This window comes from Cyprinodon variegatus, unplaced genomic scaffold (genome assembly GCF_000732505.1).
Source record: "Cyprinodon variegatus isolate N-32 unplaced genomic scaffold, C_variegatus-1.0 Scaffold555, whole genome shotgun sequence".
NCBI lineage: Eukaryota > Metazoa > Chordata > Actinopteri > Cyprinodontiformes > Cyprinodontidae > Cyprinodon > Cyprinodon variegatus.
Genome location: NW_015151008.1, coordinates 225,016 through 242,712, shown reverse-complemented (window position 1 = coordinate 242,712; position 17,697 = coordinate 225,016). Strand labels below are relative to the sequence as shown.

Here is a 17,697-nt window from a genome sequence, read left to right as displayed (position 1 = left end):
GTTAAAGGAGAGATTCAGAGAAAACATAATGGTTGGTAATCAGATCTGGGTGTGCCGTTGCTGCACTTTGGGTTTACTTCTCTGGAAATTATTAGTCCTTCAGCATTGGGGGAGATAGTGGGTGGATGTTAGACTCCTTCAGCTTGTGTAAAATGAAGGTAACCTTGTTTTTGTCCGATCAGACCGCCCACAGCCACCAGAGGGCCCCGTGGTATTCAACGAAGTCTACAGAAACTACATGGTCATCTCCTGGAATCCACCTCTGGATGACGGGGGCTGCGCCATCTCCAACTATATCATCGAGAAGAGAGACACCAACAGAGACCTGTGGATGCCCGTCACCTCGTCCTCCACCAGGACCACCTGCAAGGTCAGAAGCACAATAATCACCAAACAGACGAGCAACAAAATTATAATAATATATGAAGGCCAGAAATACAACAAAATGACCACACAGTACAGTGAAAAACACTAACTTGTAGTATTAACACAATTACAAAATTCAGTTAGTTTTATCCAGTCAGAAAATTCTAGGGGCAAATATTTTCATTTTTACTCTAAATAAACCAGATAAATGTGAAAATATAAAAATACAAGATTGTTTAGGAAATTGGAAATACAAAGAAGATAGAGAAGAATAGTACATTTTGTTAGTAACAGTCTGCTGTCCAATAGAGAGACTGTGGACTTTAAGACTTTCTATTGGCCTCAATGTTCAGGAATGGTTCTTCTAATGGTTTCAAATATAGTAGAAATGTCGACCATTAAAGTGACCTTTAACCCCTCTGACGCTGTCTTCCCCCACAGGTGCCAAAGCTGATTGAGGGCCGTGATTACATCATCCGGATCATGGCTCAGAACATGTATGGCATCAGTGACCCACTTCTGTCTGCGGAGACCAAAGCTAAGGATATCTTCAGTGAGTTGGCGATGAAGTGAAGGCCTTCTCCAAGTGTGATCCAAGTCAAACTGGTGTCTGACCATCACATCCGTTTCTGTTTCCACCACAGAGGTGCCTGATGCACCAAAGCAGCCTGTGGTAAAGGAGGTTTACCACGACTCGGCCCTGATCAGCTGGGAGCCACCTGCTGATGGAGGAAAGCCAATTACCGGCTACATAGTAGAGAGAAAGGAGACCAAGGCCAACAGGTACACAATACAGCAATACTGATAAGAGAAAATGTAGTCATACTTTATCCAAGAATATTTGCTGGAATCACAGATTTCGGTTTTTAGACTCATTATTATGATGTTTTGCATTGATAAAAATGGAAATGATTATTTTCTAGGTGGGTTCGTTGCAACACAGAAAGAATCTGCCCTAAAGTTGAATACTGGGTAACAGAGCTGCTGAAAGGCTGCGAGTACGAGTTCAGAGTCAGCGCCGAGAACGAGGTGGGAGCTGGGGACCCCAGTCCACCCTCCAAACCAGTTTTTGCCAAGGATCCTATTGGTAGGTCCCCCTTTTTAAGATTTGTGTTTTGAAAAAGTTAGATTAGTCAGCATGGTGACTGAAGAACTCGTCTTCCACAGTGAAACCCAGTCCACCTGTCAATCTTCGTGCCATCGACTTCACCAAGGAATCTGTCACTCTGTCCTGGGAGCCACCCACCGACACTGGACGGGGAAAGATCTTTGGATACCTGCTGGAGTTCCAGAAGGCTGGTGAAGACGAGTGGCACAAGGTGAAATTTAGGTTTTCATTTGAAGGACAAAATGTTGGACCTTCTTATGCATGCAATGAAAGTATGAACCTTCGCACATCTTTGGTCCTTAGGTGAACCAGACTCCAGACTCCTGCCAAGAGACCAAGTTTAAGGTGATCAACCTTGAAGATGGTTCTCTGTACCGGTTCAGAGTCATTGCTGTGAATGCTGCGGGAGAGTCTGACCCAGCAAACCTGAGGGAGCCAATCAGAGTACAGGAGAGGCTTGGTTAGTAACAACCATTTAATCCAGCTAACTCCTCACCAATCTAACTTACTGATAATCAGAATTGACTTGACTTGATTTCTATGATTCCAGAGCCTCCAGAGCTGATTCTAGATGCTGGAATGACCCGAGAGGTGAAGGCTATGGCTGGCACTCATATCACCCTGATGGCCACCATCAAAGGCTGCCCATTCCCCACTGTCACCTGGAAGAAGAATGACGCAGAGGTTCCCACAAGGGCGGACATTGAGACAAACCAGATGGGTACCAAACTGGAGATGAGATTCTGCAACCGTGGAGACTGTGGAGACTACACCCTGACAGTGGAAAACCCGGCCGGGTCAAAGACGGCTACCTGCACTGTGCTGGTGTTTGGTAAGCTCAGCATTAATGTAAAACTGGTGAAGTAACAGAAGCTCCTGCTGTCAACCTCCCTCACATTCCTTGTGTTATCTTTAGACAAACCTGGCCCTATTCAGCACCTCAGGGTGTCTGACATCCGGAGCGATTCCGCCTACCTGTCGTGGAAGGATCCAGAAGACAATGGCGGCTCTCGCATCACTAACTTTGTGGTAGAGAAGAAAGACACTGCCGCCACTCAGTGGGTCCCTGTCTGCTCCACCTCCAAGAAGCGCAGCATGATGCTGAAGCACCTGATGGAGGGAACATCCTATATGTTCAGAGTTGCTGCGGAAAACCACTACGGTCGCAGTGAATATGTGGAGACACCAAAGGCCATCAAGGCTATGAATCCCCTCTGTAAGTATCAGCACAGTAAATATTAGTTCACGAGATACATTTTTTCCTGTATTAATCAATTTACGATCTCTACATTCTGTCCTTTTAGTCCCTCCGGGTCCTCCCAAAGACCTGCATCATGTAGATGTTGACAAAACCGAGGTCTGGTTGGTCTGGAACTGGCCTGATCGCAATGGGGGAAGTGAGATCACTGGCTTCTTTGTGGAGTATCAGGAAGAGGGAGTGAGGGATTGGGAAGAATGGAAGACTGTGAGCATCCCAGAGAGTCATGTCACCGGCCTGGAGGAGGGAAAGACCTACCGCTTCAGAGTAAGGGCTGAAAACGCCATCGGACTCAGCAGACCTGATACCACCCTGCCCATCCTTTGCCAGGAGAAACTAGGTGATGCAAAACTCAGACACAGTATTAGATTTTCTGGTATTATCTGTATATCCTGTATGTCGATATATCTTTGTAATGCATATAGTAACTTGTGTTTTTCTGTATACTTGTAGTCCCTCCAATTGTCGAGGTGGATGTTAAGCTCATTGAAGGAATCATTGTGAAGGCCGGCACCACCATCAGGTTACCGGCTATCATGAGAGGAATCCCTGTGCCCACTGCCAAGTGGTCCATTGAAGGGGAGGAAATCACAAGCCAGGGCAACATTAAAATCGACACTGACAATTTCTCCACGGTGCTCAACATTAATGAGTGCACCAGGAACCACACAGGCACCTACCTGCTCACCGTCTCAAACCCAGCAGGGACTAAAACCGTGGCCCTCAATGTAACAGTTCTAGACGTCCCGGCTGCTCCTATCGGACCCGTCAACATCCTGGAAGTTACTCCAGACTCCATGACAATTGAGTGGCGCCCACCAAAGGATGACGGAGGCAGCCCTGTCACCAGCTACATTGTGGAAAAAAGAGAGTCCAGCAAGGAAACCTGGGGGGGAGTTAGCTCCGGCAGCCTCGACACTCAGCTCAGAATCACTCGCCTGCAGAAGGGAGCGGAGTATGTGGTCCGTATCCGTGCTGCAAACAAGATGGGAGTGGGCGCTCCTTTGGAGAGCAAGCCCACTGTGGCTGAACACACCTTTATGCCACCTAGTCCACCTGGTAAACCCCACCATTACGATCTGTCTGAAGATGCCGTCACGATTGGATGGACCATGCCTCTTGCTGATGGTGGCAGCCAGATCACTGGCTACCTCATTGAGCGCAGACACAAGGGAGGAAAGTGGATCCGCGTCAATAGGACCCCATGCAAGGACCTACGATACAGAGTCCAGGGTCTCTTTGAAGGAAGTGAATATGAATTCCGGGTGTTTGCTGAGAATATTGCTGGTTATAGTGGTCCTTCTCCCACCTCTGACCTCTGCAAGCCCTGCAGACCCATCACAGTCCCAAGCTCACCCATTAACCCCAAAGTAAAGGATTACAGTAAGAACACAGCAGACCTGGTTTGGACAAAACCCTCCAGAGATGGCGGCAGCCCAATCCTGGGCTACACTGTGGAAATGAAGAAGGCGGACACTGAGGAGTGGAAGAAAGTTAACCTGGATGATTTTATCAAGCAGTGTGCCTACACAGTGAAGGGTCTTGAAGAAGGTGTGAGCTACAACTTCAGAGTCCGTGCTTCCAATATGATTGGAGATGGAGAGCCCAAGGAAATGCCAGATTCTATCACTGCTCAGGATATCCTCATCCCACCTGAGATTGAAATGGACCTCACCTGTCGCGAGAGACTGACAGTACGTGTCGGTCACAACCTCAACATCATTGGCTACGTCAAAGCCCGTCCTGATCCTGAAGTCATTTGGTCGAAGGGGGAGGCGGTTCTGGAGAACAGCAAGCGCTTGACCATCGTCCAGAACTTCCCTGTGGTTCACCTCAAGGTAAAGGAGGCAACAAGGAATGATCACGGCCAGTACACGGTGAAGGCTTCAAACGAGGGTGGTGAGGCTTCCTGCACCATCACAGTCAATGTGCTGGACAGACCCAGTCACTGCCAGAATCTGCACATCACTTATGCCACCAAGAGCTCCTGTATGGTCAACTGGGAGGCACCCATCGACAACGGAGGGTCAGAGATCACCAATTACATCGTGGAGTGCCGTGAGCCCAGCATCAGCATGTGGTCCATGATCTCCTCCAACTGCACTAATCGCAAAATCAAAGCCAAACTGATGGAGGGCCATGAGTACCTGTTCCGCGTCTGTGCTGTGAACAAGTTGGGACCTGGTCCCTGTGTGGAAACCAAGACCCCTCTGCTGGCCATAGACCCCATAGAGAAGCCCGGTGAGCCTGAGAACTTTAGAGCCACCGACATTGGTAAAAACCACGTCTATCTAAGGTGGAGGAAACCCGATTATGATGGTGGCAGCCCCAACCTCTCCTACAACTTGGAGTGCAAACATAAAGATGCAGAAGAGTGGGAGAAGCTCAACGCCGGCATACTAACGGATACCTTTTTCTTGGCGAACAAGCTGGTTGAGAACCAAACATACACATTCAGGTAGATTAAAGCTTCTTTACTTTAGCAGGTTTTGTTTTATAAAATGTGTACATTATCTGTTGTTTTGTTTTTTATAAATGATAATGCTGTTTTTATGCTGTTCAGGGTGCAAACTGCGAATGAGGGAGGAGAAAGTGCTTGGGTAAAGATTCCTGACATCGTGGTGAGGGAGGAGCTCCAGAAGCCAGTTATTGATCTGAAGGTAACTGGAACCATGACAGTAAAGGCTGGAGAGTCCGTCAGGATGGAAGCAGCGCTGAGAGGAAAACCCCCGCCTGAAGTCAAATGGGCCAAAGACAAGGCTGTGGGAGACAATCCAAGGATGAGCTATGAAACTGGTCCAGATTACTCCAAATTCCTCTTGACCAAGTCTAGACGCACAGACACTGGAAAATACATTGTCACTGCCACCAATCCAGCTGGCACATTCACGGCCTACGCCAATGTCAATGTCTTGGATGTCCCGGGACCCGTGAGGAACCTGAGGATCACTGGCATTGGAGCTGACAAGTGCAGAGTGATATGGGACAGTCCGGAGGATGATGGAGGCTGTGAGGTGGACAGCTACATTGTGGAAAAATGCGAGACCAGGAGAATGGTCTGGTCCACTTACTCTGCCTCTGTGGTCACACCTTACTGCAACGTCACTCGTTTGGTGGAGGCTAACGAGTACATCTTCAGAGTAAGGGCAGAAAATAAAATGGGTACCGGGCCAGCCATGGAGAGCAAGCCTGTAACCGTCAAGACTCAGTTCAACAAACCTGGACCCCCTGAAGCCCCTGAAGTTACAAAGGTAAAGATAATGTCTTGATTTGGAATTTAGTGTAGAAATATGTTCACAGGTTGCTAATCTGCTGCCGTGTTTGCGATTCAGGTCAGTAAGGATGAGATGACTGTGGTTTGGGCTCCACCAGAGAATGATGGTGGAAAGTCCATTACCGGCTACATCCTGGAGAGAAAAGAGAAGCGGGCAGTGCGCTGGGTGGCGTGCACTAAGAGCCCCATCTCTGAGAGACGCATGAAAGTGACAAACCTGATTCCGAACCATGAGTACCAGTTCAGAGTAAAAGCAGAAAATGAAGTTGGCCTTGGAGAGCCAAGCAAACCGTGTAGACCTGTTGCAGCCAAAGATCCTATCGGTGCGCTCATTACATTGACCTTATTTATTCTAAAGAGGAAAAACATTACAGCTCCAATTCTTCTCCATTTATTATTGCCTAATTTTTCTGTTTCTACTTTCAGAACCACCTGGGCCACCAGCATACCTGAAGGTCTCTGACAGCACAAAGACCTCTATTACCCTTTCCTGGTCTAAACCTGTGTATGACGGTGGCGCCCCCATCATCGGTTACAGCCTGGACTTGAGGCTTAAGAGCGAAGCCGACCCAGAGAAACCCTCTGAGGGCTGGAAGAGAATCGATACACGCGGCCCTCTGGTGATCACAGAGTTCACTATCGGCCAGCTGGACGAGAAGCAGGAGTACGAATTTAAGGTGTCCGCCCAAAATCAGGTGGGCTGGGGACGCCACGCCTATCTGAAGGAGGCCGTGTCTCCCAAGGAGATCATTGGTGAGTTTATTAACTTAAGTCTGGTAGAGTAAGTCTTTTTAAGGACATAACATGATCTCACAGACTCCTTTGTGCTCATGTCACCACAGAGGCTCCAGAAATCGAGCTGGATGCCAGTCTAAGGAAAGGTCTTGCTGTTAGGGCTGGGTGTCCGATTCGGTTGTTTGCTGTGATCAGAGGAAGGCCGGCCCCCAAGGTGACCTGGAAGCGCATTGGCGTGGACAATGTCGTCCGCCGAGGTCATGTGGACCAGGTGGACACCATGTGTTTCCTGGTAATCCCTGAGAGCACAAGAGATGATTCTGGAAAATATTCACTCACTCTGTCCAACTCAGCTGGAGAGAAGGCAGTGTTTGTTCGCGTCAAAGTCCTCGGTAAGCACAGAAAGCCAAGAAATAGACTCAAAGCTGTTTTTTTCTCTCACCTTGGTTCCACCCAATAAATAAATATCAACCTCTGTACAGACACACCTGGTCCCGTTGGTGGACTGGATGCCACCGATATAACCAAGACCACCGCTCAGCTGTCCTGGTTGCCACCAGAAAACGATGGTGGCAGCCCCATTCTGAATTACATTGTTGAGAAACGTGAAGTGGACAGGAAGACCTGGACCAAATGCATAGAGGACCTGAAGAAAACTAGCTTCAAGGTAACCAACATGACGCCAGGTATCGAGTACTACTTTAGAGTTACGGCGTGCAACAAATACGGAATCGGAGTTCCTCAGGATTCTCCCAGGTCCTATCTGGCTGTAGATCCTATAAGTAAGTATTTTCACAGACTGTCTACAAAACAGCATGGAGGTGGATTTAATTATGCTACAATTTCTAATAACTGCCCTATCTTTACAACAGGTGAGCCAGACCCTCCTAAGAAGATGGACGTGTTGGACATCACAAAGAACAGCGCCACCCTGGGCTGGCTGAAGCCTCTCAGAGATGGAGGAGCTAAGATCAACGGCTATGTGGTTGAGTACCAGGAAGAGGGTTCACCCGAGGACAAATGGACACCTTACTCTGTGGTGAAAGATCTCAGCATCGTCGTTGTCGGCCTGAAGGAAGGGACGAAATACAGGTTCCGAGTGGCAGCTAGGAACTCTGTGGGAGTCAGCTTGGCTCGTGAGGCAGAGGGAATGTTTGAGGTCAAGGAACAACTCAGTAAGTAGATCAGCCTGTCTGTGAGATGACAGACTTAAACAGATTGAACTAAACTTAGACAGACTAAACTAAACTTTACTGTAAATATTTTCTTTTATTTCAGTGGCTCCAAAGATCATTCTACCTGACACAGTGACGGTGAGGGCCGGATCCAAAATGTTGATCGAGGGCATTGTGGCTGGAAAGCCCGCTCCTTTCTGCAAGTGGAAACAGAGCAATGAGGACGTGCTGACCTCTGACCGCCTGTCCGTCATAAAGACACAGACAACCTGCACTCTCATCATAAAGAACGTGAACAGAAAGGACAGCGGCTATTACAGCCTGTCGGCTGAGAACAGTACCGGCAAGGTCAACCAGATCCTCAGAGTCATTGTTCAGGGTCAGTCAAAGAACTTCACTGCTTTAGACACAGAAGTAGTGACATATTTAAAACTTCTTCACTGTATCGTCATTATTTCATGAATAATAATCACTTCTCCTTTTCTCAGACATCCCTGGACCTCCAGGAGGTCCTTTGGAAATCTCTGAGTTGGATATCGATTCTTGCACGCTGCTGTGGAACACTCCGGAAGAAGATGGCGGCAGCCACATCACCAACTACATTGTGGAGAAGTGTGACATCAGTCAGGGTGACTGGATCACTGTCTCAACTTCCTGCACCAAGACCAGCTACCGAATGACCAAACTGACGACTGGAAAAGAGTACTGGTTTAGGGTCCGTGCTGAGAACAAATCAGGCATTTCTGAGCCTCTCTACTCTGACAAGATGATTGCCAGATATCCATTCGGTGAGGTTCTTGTGTTATAAGAACGTTTTGTGCTTTATAGCTTTACAGATGTTAATGGGTTTTTTTTTTGTTTTCTTCGTTTAGATCCTCCCAGTGAACCCAAAAACCTGCAAATCAACAAGATCAACAAGGACTTTGTTATTCTCTCTTGGGAGCGTCCCAGCAGTGATGGCGGAAGCCCCATCACTGGTTACTGCATAGAGAAGAAGGAGAGGAACAGCCTGCTGTGGGTAAAGGCTAACGAGTCTGCGGTTAAAGCCACCCAGTACACCTGCACAGGCCTCATGGAGGGCCTGGAGTACACCTTCAGGGTGTCAGCTTATAACATGGCTGGTCAAGGCAAACCCTGCAAACAGACAGACTTCATCACAGCCAGAACAGCTGTTGGTGAGGAAACGATTTTACTTCTTTTGTTTTAGGTTTTTTTTTTTTTAACTACCAGCTATTTGCTCTGTTAATAAGACTTAATGTGGACAAACAGCAATGTTTACATTAGGGATGCTAATTACTAATTAGTGAATTCAACTAAAGTTGAGTAATCCATTGACTAATGATAAATGAGCGATAATTTTAAAAAACCTTGTATCAAAAAGATCTTTCCATAACACGGAGAGCTAAATATTTTTTTTTTTACCATATTCTGGGTTCGAAGAAAGTACAATTGTAATAATAAATAACACAAAAAAAACTGATAAAAACAAACATTTCTGACATATTATTAGAGTTATTAATACATATAATACCATCCATCAATCCATTTTCCATCACGCTTATTCCAAGCGGTGTTGCAAGGGGTGCTAGTGTCCATCTCCAGCTGTCTACGGGTGACAGGCGGGGTCCACCCTGGACAGGTCTCCAGTCCATCGCAGGGCAACACAGAGACAAACAGGACAAACAACCATTCACACACACACTCACACCTGAGGAGAATTTAGAGAAGACAGTTAACCTAACAGTTTGGACTATGGGAGGAAGCCGGAGTACCCGTAGAGAACCCATGCATGCTCAGGGAGAACATGCAAACTTCATGCAGAAAGACCCCGGGTTGTGTATAAAAGTAGTAAAAAATAAAAAGCAATGATAAAAAAAAACACAGTGTCATAAAAAAATTAAAGATGTGTATCATTTTCTAGTGATTTAAAGATTGAAATAAGTACTTTTAGTACTAAATTACATTATTTATGGTGACCTGGTTGTATATCTGTGCACATGAGCTAATGGTAGGGACTGTGCTTCAGGTACAGATCAGGTAGTGACAGCAGGGCCCTGCTCTGCTCTCTGGCACAGCTTCTCTTGCAAATAACAGTGAGGCTTGAGTTTTAAAGAAACCACAGCGCCCTTTAATGAGGGCTGTAACATTACATCGTTGAAAGAAATTCCCTATAGGTGGACCTTATCAATTAATCAAATCGAACATATTTCAGTCCAATAAACAGATAATCTACAATCAGATGCAAGTTAATTATTTGTTTAAATCCCAAGTTTACATGTGTTGTACCTGAACCCTGTTAGCCCTTCTCATTAGCCCCGACTGTATGTTTCTTTGCAGCAGGGCATCTAAATTATTCACTTGGATGAATGCTTTAGTGCGTTCCTTTGCATTTTCTTATATATTCTTAATCATTTTTAAATGTAAACTTACAGAGGTTCAATTTATGCTTCACAATCACATATTTGGCTGCTTGATGCCAAAACATGGTTTTTGTTTAATATAGTCTTTTCAAACATCAAAAAAACACAAACCTACTGTAGTTTAAAGCCTAACCCTAACCCAGTTTTTTGTATACTAACATGTCAAAAAAGTAAAAAACTTTTTTTTTAATTTACTCATATTATCCTTATAAAAAAAACATCAGCTTTGGAATTAATCAGCCAAAAGCCATGTTTCAGAGGATTAAACTAGAAAGTATTCCTGTCCTGAAACCCTTTTACTTGTCTTCCAGATCCACCTGGTAAACCAGAGGCAATGGACGTGTCTAAAAGCTCAGTGTCGCTGATTTGGAGCCGTCCTAAACATGATGGTGGCAGCAAACTGATTGGCTACTATGTTGAATACACCAAACTACCAGAGGAGAAGTGGACCCGATGCAATGCCAACTGCATGAATATCCAGACAGAGAGCTATGTGGTTCAAGGCTTGGAGGAGGGTCAGAGGTACCAGTTTAGAATTATCGCCAAGACTGCCGTGAACATCAGCCTCCCCTCTGAGCTGTCGGATCCCATCCCTGTCATTGATGAGAATGGTATGGTCCTGCTAAACATGGAAAACTGTATTAAATCGGATAAAAACAGGTGACAATAACTCTTCGTTTATGTCCTGTACAGTTCCTCCTCGTCTTGAACTGGGTGCCAACATGAAAAACCTTATTGTGGTAAAAGCAGGGGAGAACGTCTTCATGGATGCTGAGATTCACGGGAAACCCCTACCTAAGGTGAGCTGGAAGAAGGACGGCGCACCTCTGGCGATAGCAGAGGGAATGAAGGCGTCTCAGAAGAAACACGTCCATATGCTGGAGCTCTTCTCGGTCACCAGAAAGGAATCTGGGGACTATACCATCGTTGCTGAAAATCTGAGTGGTAGCAAGCATGCCACTATAAAGCTTAAGGTGTTGGGTAAGTTGAACATCATAAATAATTTCATCTAAAAGGCCCAATAATCCTTAAATGCATCTAGATTTTTAATCCAACCTCTATACTGCACGCTCTCTGCAGACAAACCCGGCCCTCCAGCCTCAATAAAAATAGCCAAGGTGTTTGCTGATCATGTGAAGCTTCGATGGGAGCCTCCAATTGCAGACGGAGGATCTGAAATCACCAACTACATCATTGAGAAGCGCGAGACGAGCAGGGCTAACTGGGCGCTAGTAACCGCTAACCTCCATGGCCACCTCACTGACTGCTCAGTGGAGAAGCTCATTGAGGGTCATGAGTATCAGTTTAGAGTGAGCGCCGAGAACCAGTATGGTGTGGGAGATGCCATCATGACGGATGCTGTCATGGTGAAGAACCCATATGGTAAGAAAGATGCGTTAATAGGTGGAAGAATTGGAGTAGTTAGAATAATAGGACCACTTAAAAGAAAGCATGATGGTTACTCAGAAGTCTCATTCACGCTAAAGCTTAGCTTAATTTTTCATCATCAATAAACTGTCTTTGTCCTACAAAGATGATATAACTGTTAAATATTGGTTTAATTTTAGAAATATCCCATGTTTTAAATAGTGGTGTGATTGCCATGACCTTATCTCTCTCTAGATGTTCCTGGGCCATGTGAGCCACCGGTTATTACAAACATCACCAAGGACGCAATGACTGTCAGTTGGAAAGCCCCTGCCAACGATGGCAAAGCTCCCATCCTGGGTTACTTATTGGAGAAACGTGAGGCCACAGAGCTGACCTGGGCTAAAGTCAACCGTCGGCCGGTTATTGACAGAACAATCAGGGCAACTCAACTGACTGAGGGCTCAGAGTACGAGTTCAGAGTGATCGCTTTGAACAAGGCCGGTCTAGGCAAACCCAGCGATGCTTCGAACGCTGCTCTAGCTGTCGACCCTGTCTGTGAGTACATGACATACAAAAAAAAACAAGGTGAAATTGCCCCTGATGTTGTTAGAGTAACACTTTTTTCCCTATGATTTCTTTTAAGATCCACCTGGCCCACCTGCATTCCCCAAGGTGGTGGATTCTACCAAGAGCTCAGTCAGCCTCAGCTGGACCAAACCGGCTTACGATGGCGGCTGTGAAATCACAGGATATCTGGTGGAGTGCAAGCGAGCCGATGCAGAGCAGTGGACCAAGTGCAACGTCCCAAAGAAACTCCAGGCCACCAAGTTTGTGGTGACTAGACTAATGGAAAACACAGAGTACCAGTTCAGAGTCACTGCTGTCAACAAGATCGGCTACAGTGAGCCCAGCGAGGTTCCTGGGAACCACATGGCAAAGGACATCCTGAGTATGTTTATCATCAGTTTATAAAATCCACTTTTCTGCAATAATAGCTCTGCAATTAATTATTTTCTCAGGATTTAAATTCAGACGAAAGGACTGCATCACTTACATCTATTGCACATCTCTGTTATTCTTCAGTTGCCCCTGAAGCTGAGCTGGATGCTGACCTGAGAAAGGCTTTAGTTCTGCGAGCCGGCATCACCATGAGGCTCTATGTCCCGCTGAGAGGACGCCCAGCCCCAAAGGTGACATGGTCAAAGGTGGACGCCAACCTTAAGGAGAGGCAAGGCCTCTTGATCAAGACGTCTGAATGGGACACCTTCCTGATGATCGAGGACATCAACAGATATGATGCCGGCAAATATGTGCTGTCTCTGGAGAACAGCAGTGGATCCAAGAGCTACACTATCATTGTAAAGGTCCTCGGTAAGGATATATCTGAGAACTTGTTTTGGCTTTGTATTCTACCACTGAAGGAGAACAGAGGAATTACGTTAAAGGGAATCAATGTTAACCTAATTGTTTTCTGAGCAGTTGATGAAACACAGTACTTCCCCACTAGTTGCATTAGCTGTTGTATCTGACATCATCAAGTCAGAAGTTCATGACTGCAACCTACACATATTAAACTTGTTGGTCCAGCTTATGTCACAAATAGACAAAATTCTGGAAGTTTGGAGGTTAAGTCGCCACCTCAGATTCATTTTCTGTTCCTAAACCCTTCCTGCAGCTTTTCCCTAGTGGTAGGACTCATTCCCCTGCTGAAAAAGACAATGCTTGTAGAAAAATACTTTCTTAACTTCATGCCGCCTCAAGCTACAATATATTCTTACCCTGCCCATCAGAAACAGCAATAAAAAATCTAAAAAAAAACAGCAATAAACTATTCCTCAGTTTTAAGCCACTTGACTTTTGAATTGGACCACATGGGGCTAACCTTTGTTCCCATTGGGCATCCATTGATCTTGGCAGCGGATGACTTTGATCCCATTTCATTGCTTTTTGTTCCTTTAATCACTTTTGAGCAGAATGGGGACTGTCACTTACAGGGAACACCAACAAAACCCCCACTTGGAAAAAGTTCTTAGTAAAATGTCAAGCCCTAAGAATTTGGCCAAATAATCATTAGTTCCTGTTTCCTACACATAACCTTTCCTAATTCACTTCACCATTTAGAGTTCCTACTGACTACCTTATGCCTGATTAATGTTCATGGTGTAAATGAAGATGGGCATTTGGCTCCTAACTTATTATTTAATACAATAAAATATCTTTCTGTTTCTGCATATCCAGATTCCCCTGGACCACCTGTCAACCTGGTTGTTAAGGAGACCTCCAGGACCCATGCCTGGATAAACTGGGAACCACCAATGATCGATGGAGGAAGTCCAGTGAAGAGCTACATTGTAGAGAAACGTCTGGCTGAGAGGAAGGCATGGACCTGTGTCTCAGCAGAGTGTCACAAGACCTCCTTTAGGATCACAAACCTGGAGCCAGGTCAAGCCTACTGCTTTAGAGTTCTGGCTGAAAACTCCTATGGCATTGGAGAAGGCTGTGAGACTGAGGGCAGTGTGCGGGCCTCAGGTAATAATGTTTTATACATCTGAGAAATGTATGCAATGAATCATTCGTTCAGAGATTTATTAATTCAATATTTTTTAATAGTTTGTCTAAACCAGAGTAAATTTTCACACTTGGAAGTTCTCTGTGAAACATTTCAAAGAGTTATGCACTGGAATAAATAACCATCTTTCCTCATCAGAAAGTGTCTAGTTATATAAAACGCATCAGGTAATGATCAGTACCACCTTCACCCTTGCAGAGCAACCCGGTCCAGTTACAGATTTCAAAGCCCAAAAGACCACCAAAAACTCAATCACACTGGGCTGGAAGAAGCCCATAAGTGATGGAGGGAGCTACATCACCTCTTACATCCTGGAGCAGAGCGAAGGTGAGGAGAAGTGGAAGGAGATCATGAAGGGCAAGAACACCACTCACACCATCAGCGAGCTGGCAGAGGGCAAAGAGTACTTATTCAGGGTCAAGGCCCTCAATGAGACTGGGGAGGGACCACCAACTGAGCTAACTGCTGTAGCAAAGGACCAGTTTGGTAAGGAAATCATGTAATTACTGTTTATGACACATTTGGTCTTACTTGATCTTCTAAGCTGAAAAAAAAAACATTTTAATGGAAAAGTGACAATAACCAAATTCTAACATTTCAGTGCTGCCTGACTGCAACCTGAGCAGTCTTCAGGATGGTTGCTGTGTGGTCAAGGAGGGTGCCACCATGCGCATTAACATTCCTGTCATTGGTGTGCCCTACCCCACTGCCACCTGGAAGAAGGGTGATGTGGGAGTTGGTGACACTGGACGTCTATGCATTGAGGCCTCCCAGGGCCTCACCACCCTACTAATCAGAGACTGCCAGAGAGGAGATGCTGATACCTACACCATCAATGTCAGAAACAGTGCCGGCTCAAAGGACTGCAAGTTCCAGCTAAAAGTAGTTGGGAAGCCGGGTATATGCACTGGGCCCATCAAGTTTGATGAAATAACAGCTGATGGCATCACCCTGGAGTGGGCACCGCCCAAAGACGATGGCGGCGCAGAGGTGTCCAATTACATCCTTGAGAAGAGGAGGACAACAGACAACAAATGGGCTACGGTTGCATCAGCCATTCAGAAGACAACCATGAGGGTGATCAGACTCCATGATGGAATAGAATATATCTTCAGAGTGTGTGCCGAGAATAAGTACGGGATTGGAGAATATCTGAGGTCTGACCCTGTCATCGCCCAGCATCCTTTCAGTGAGTACAACTCTGCTCTTATAGTCAAGCTTACCCTGAAGTCCCCTTTCTCTACCATCAAACTTATTGTTAAGTTTATACTTAACAGCAAGTTTGTTGGTAGATCAGATTTTCTCAGGGCAGAGACAATCTAGTTCAGCTGGGAACCCTTTTTATTCTGATTCTACTTGGGTCACATTTTAAGGTTCCAAAGTGTTCCTGTAGACATATTTTTTTGTAGGATATTTGGGTATAGAGATTTAAATGAAATTAACTGATTCTCACTCCTTGTTTCGAAAGATGTGCCCGAGGCACCAGCTCCTCCTGAGATTTTGAGCATTCGACATGAGTCGGCCATTCTGACTTGGTCTGATCCTAAAGACAATGGTGGCTCCCCCATTACTGGTAGGATACTGAAATTAATCTCTGTCAGCAAGTAGTCAAGTGTCAACTGTTGCCATTTATTTTATTATTTGGAGTGTTTTTCTTTTCAAGGATATTACCTTGAGTTTAAGGAGAGGAACAGCCTGATGTGGAAACGAGCCTGTAAAACTCCTTTGAGAGTCAAGGAGTGTAGAGTTACAGGTCTAATAGAAGGACTAGAGTACGAGTTCAGAGTGATGGCCATGAATATGGCTGGCCTGGGAAAGGCAAGCAAAGTCACAGAGGCTGTCGTCGCACTTGATCCTATTGGTCAGTTTCAAGCCTTTTTTTGTCACATATAAATTAGACTGAATTACAACTGGCTTTGTATGATTACATTTCTTTTCTCTGATTTTATCAGATCCACCTGGCAACCCGGACGTGATCAATGTAACCAGGAACTCAGTCACTCTAATGTGGACTGCTCCTAAATACGATGGTGGCTACAAGCTGACTGGCTACATGGTGGAGAAACTAGAGGCTGGTGGAAAGGCATGGATGAAGGCCAATCATGTGAACATCCTGAGTTGTGCTTTCACTGTCCCGGACCTGACAGAAGGAGCTCAGTATCAGTTTAGAATCAGGGCCAAGAATGCTGCTGGTGCTATCAGTGTTCCCTCCGAGCCTACTGAATCCCTGACCTGCAGGGATGAGTTTGGTATGTAGTGCGAAAGTTCAAAATAATTAAACTATGTGCACTCAAAATCAAAAGGTTTAAATGTGCATATATGTTTCAAATTCTTCTTGTTCTTAACAGAGCCCCCATCTATCACCCTTGACCAAGAGATGAAAGATGTTGTATCTGTCAAGGCAGGGGACACAATTGTTATATCAGCTGCTAAGATTTTGGGCAAACCTCCACCAACTTCTTTCTGGTCCAAGGGAGGTCGTGAGTTCAAGAACTCGGACATTGTCACTGTGACTACCACTCCAACTTCCTCGACTCTTGCTATTAAATATGCAAGCCGGAAGAACACAGGAGACTACACAATCACTGCAGCCAACCCATTCGGTATAAAAGAAGAACACATTAAAGTGAAGGTTCTTGATGTTCCTGGACCACCAGGCCCCATTGAAGTCAGTAACATTTCAGCTGAAAAGTGTACCCTGACCTGGCTTCCACCTGAGGAGGATGGAGGTGCTTCTATCAAGTCCTACATCCTTGAGAAGAGAGAAACTAGCCGCCTACAGTGGACCAAAGTAGCTGAAAATATCATGGACTGCAGATTTGTAGCCAGCAAACTGATAAAGGGCAACGAGTATATCTTTAAAGTGACTGCTGTAAACCTGTATGGTACAGGAGACTCTAGCTTGTCTGGTCCTGTGAAAATGGTTGACAGCTTTGGTAAGTTTGCTTGTTTCCACATTCAGTCAAAATATTTACACTCAAATCTTGGAAATATATTTTTTCTTTATGACTATACATTTTTGTTATCTTCAGGTCCACCAGGTCCACCATCAGCCCCAGAGGTTGATAACGTTAGTCGAAATGCTGTTACTATTTCATGGAAGAGACCTGTACAGGACGGAGGAAGTGACATTAGAGGATATTGTGTAGAAAGGAAAGAAAAGAAAGGAATGAGATGGGTTAGAGCCTGTAAGAGGACGGTTCCTGACCTTCGCTTCAAGGTACAAGGCCTGAGTGAGGGAGTAGAGTATGAGTTTAGAGTCACTGCTGAGAATAAAGCTGGATTTGGGCAGCCGAGTGAGCCATCACGCCCAGTAATGACCAAGGACATTGTATGTAAGTAAAGAAGGCTTTTCATGTATTCAAAGAATTAGCTTAAAGCATATGTGAAATCTTTTACTAATGTGTAATTTTGTAAATGA

At 45.4% G+C, this 17,697-nt stretch overlaps 1 protein-coding gene across 1 annotated transcript in view; it reads left to right on the top strand.

The window, feature by feature from the left end:
* The window catches only part of ttn (titin), a 206,646-nt gene that overhangs the window by 142,645 nt on the left and 46,304 nt on the right, over window positions 1-17,697 (top strand). Inside the window, exons 183-215 of the mRNA XM_015391676.1 lie at window positions 183-370; window positions 808-919; window positions 1,011-1,149; window positions 1,290-1,453; window positions 1,534-1,685; window positions 1,778-1,934; window positions 2,025-2,306; window positions 2,391-2,690; window positions 2,779-3,072; window positions 3,186-5,190; window positions 5,296-5,983; window positions 6,065-6,329; window positions 6,433-6,759; window positions 6,849-7,133; window positions 7,224-7,523; window positions 7,614-7,916; window positions 8,020-8,295; window positions 8,405-8,704; window positions 8,789-9,091; window positions 10,648-10,947; window positions 11,030-11,317; window positions 11,417-11,719; window positions 11,960-12,262; window positions 12,351-12,656; window positions 12,791-13,078; window positions 13,946-14,236; window positions 14,475-14,762; window positions 14,878-15,465; window positions 15,745-15,849; window positions 15,940-16,137; window positions 16,229-16,525; window positions 16,625-17,212; window positions 17,309-17,611. Coding sequence (XP_015247162.1) covers window positions 183-370; window positions 808-919; window positions 1,011-1,149; window positions 1,290-1,453; window positions 1,534-1,685; window positions 1,778-1,934; window positions 2,025-2,306; window positions 2,391-2,690; window positions 2,779-3,072; window positions 3,186-5,190; window positions 5,296-5,983; window positions 6,065-6,329; window positions 6,433-6,759; window positions 6,849-7,133; window positions 7,224-7,523; window positions 7,614-7,916; window positions 8,020-8,295; window positions 8,405-8,704; window positions 8,789-9,091; window positions 10,648-10,947; window positions 11,030-11,317; window positions 11,417-11,719; window positions 11,960-12,262; window positions 12,351-12,656; window positions 12,791-13,078; window positions 13,946-14,236; window positions 14,475-14,762; window positions 14,878-15,465; window positions 15,745-15,849; window positions 15,940-16,137; window positions 16,229-16,525; window positions 16,625-17,212; window positions 17,309-17,611 — 11,286 coding nt within the window. The remainder of the gene's footprint in view (window positions 1-182; window positions 371-807; window positions 920-1,010; window positions 1,150-1,289; window positions 1,454-1,533; window positions 1,686-1,777; window positions 1,935-2,024; window positions 2,307-2,390; window positions 2,691-2,778; window positions 3,073-3,185; window positions 5,191-5,295; window positions 5,984-6,064; window positions 6,330-6,432; window positions 6,760-6,848; window positions 7,134-7,223; window positions 7,524-7,613; window positions 7,917-8,019; window positions 8,296-8,404; window positions 8,705-8,788; window positions 9,092-10,647; window positions 10,948-11,029; window positions 11,318-11,416; window positions 11,720-11,959; window positions 12,263-12,350; window positions 12,657-12,790; window positions 13,079-13,945; window positions 14,237-14,474; window positions 14,763-14,877; window positions 15,466-15,744; window positions 15,850-15,939; window positions 16,138-16,228; window positions 16,526-16,624; window positions 17,213-17,308; window positions 17,612-17,697) is intronic.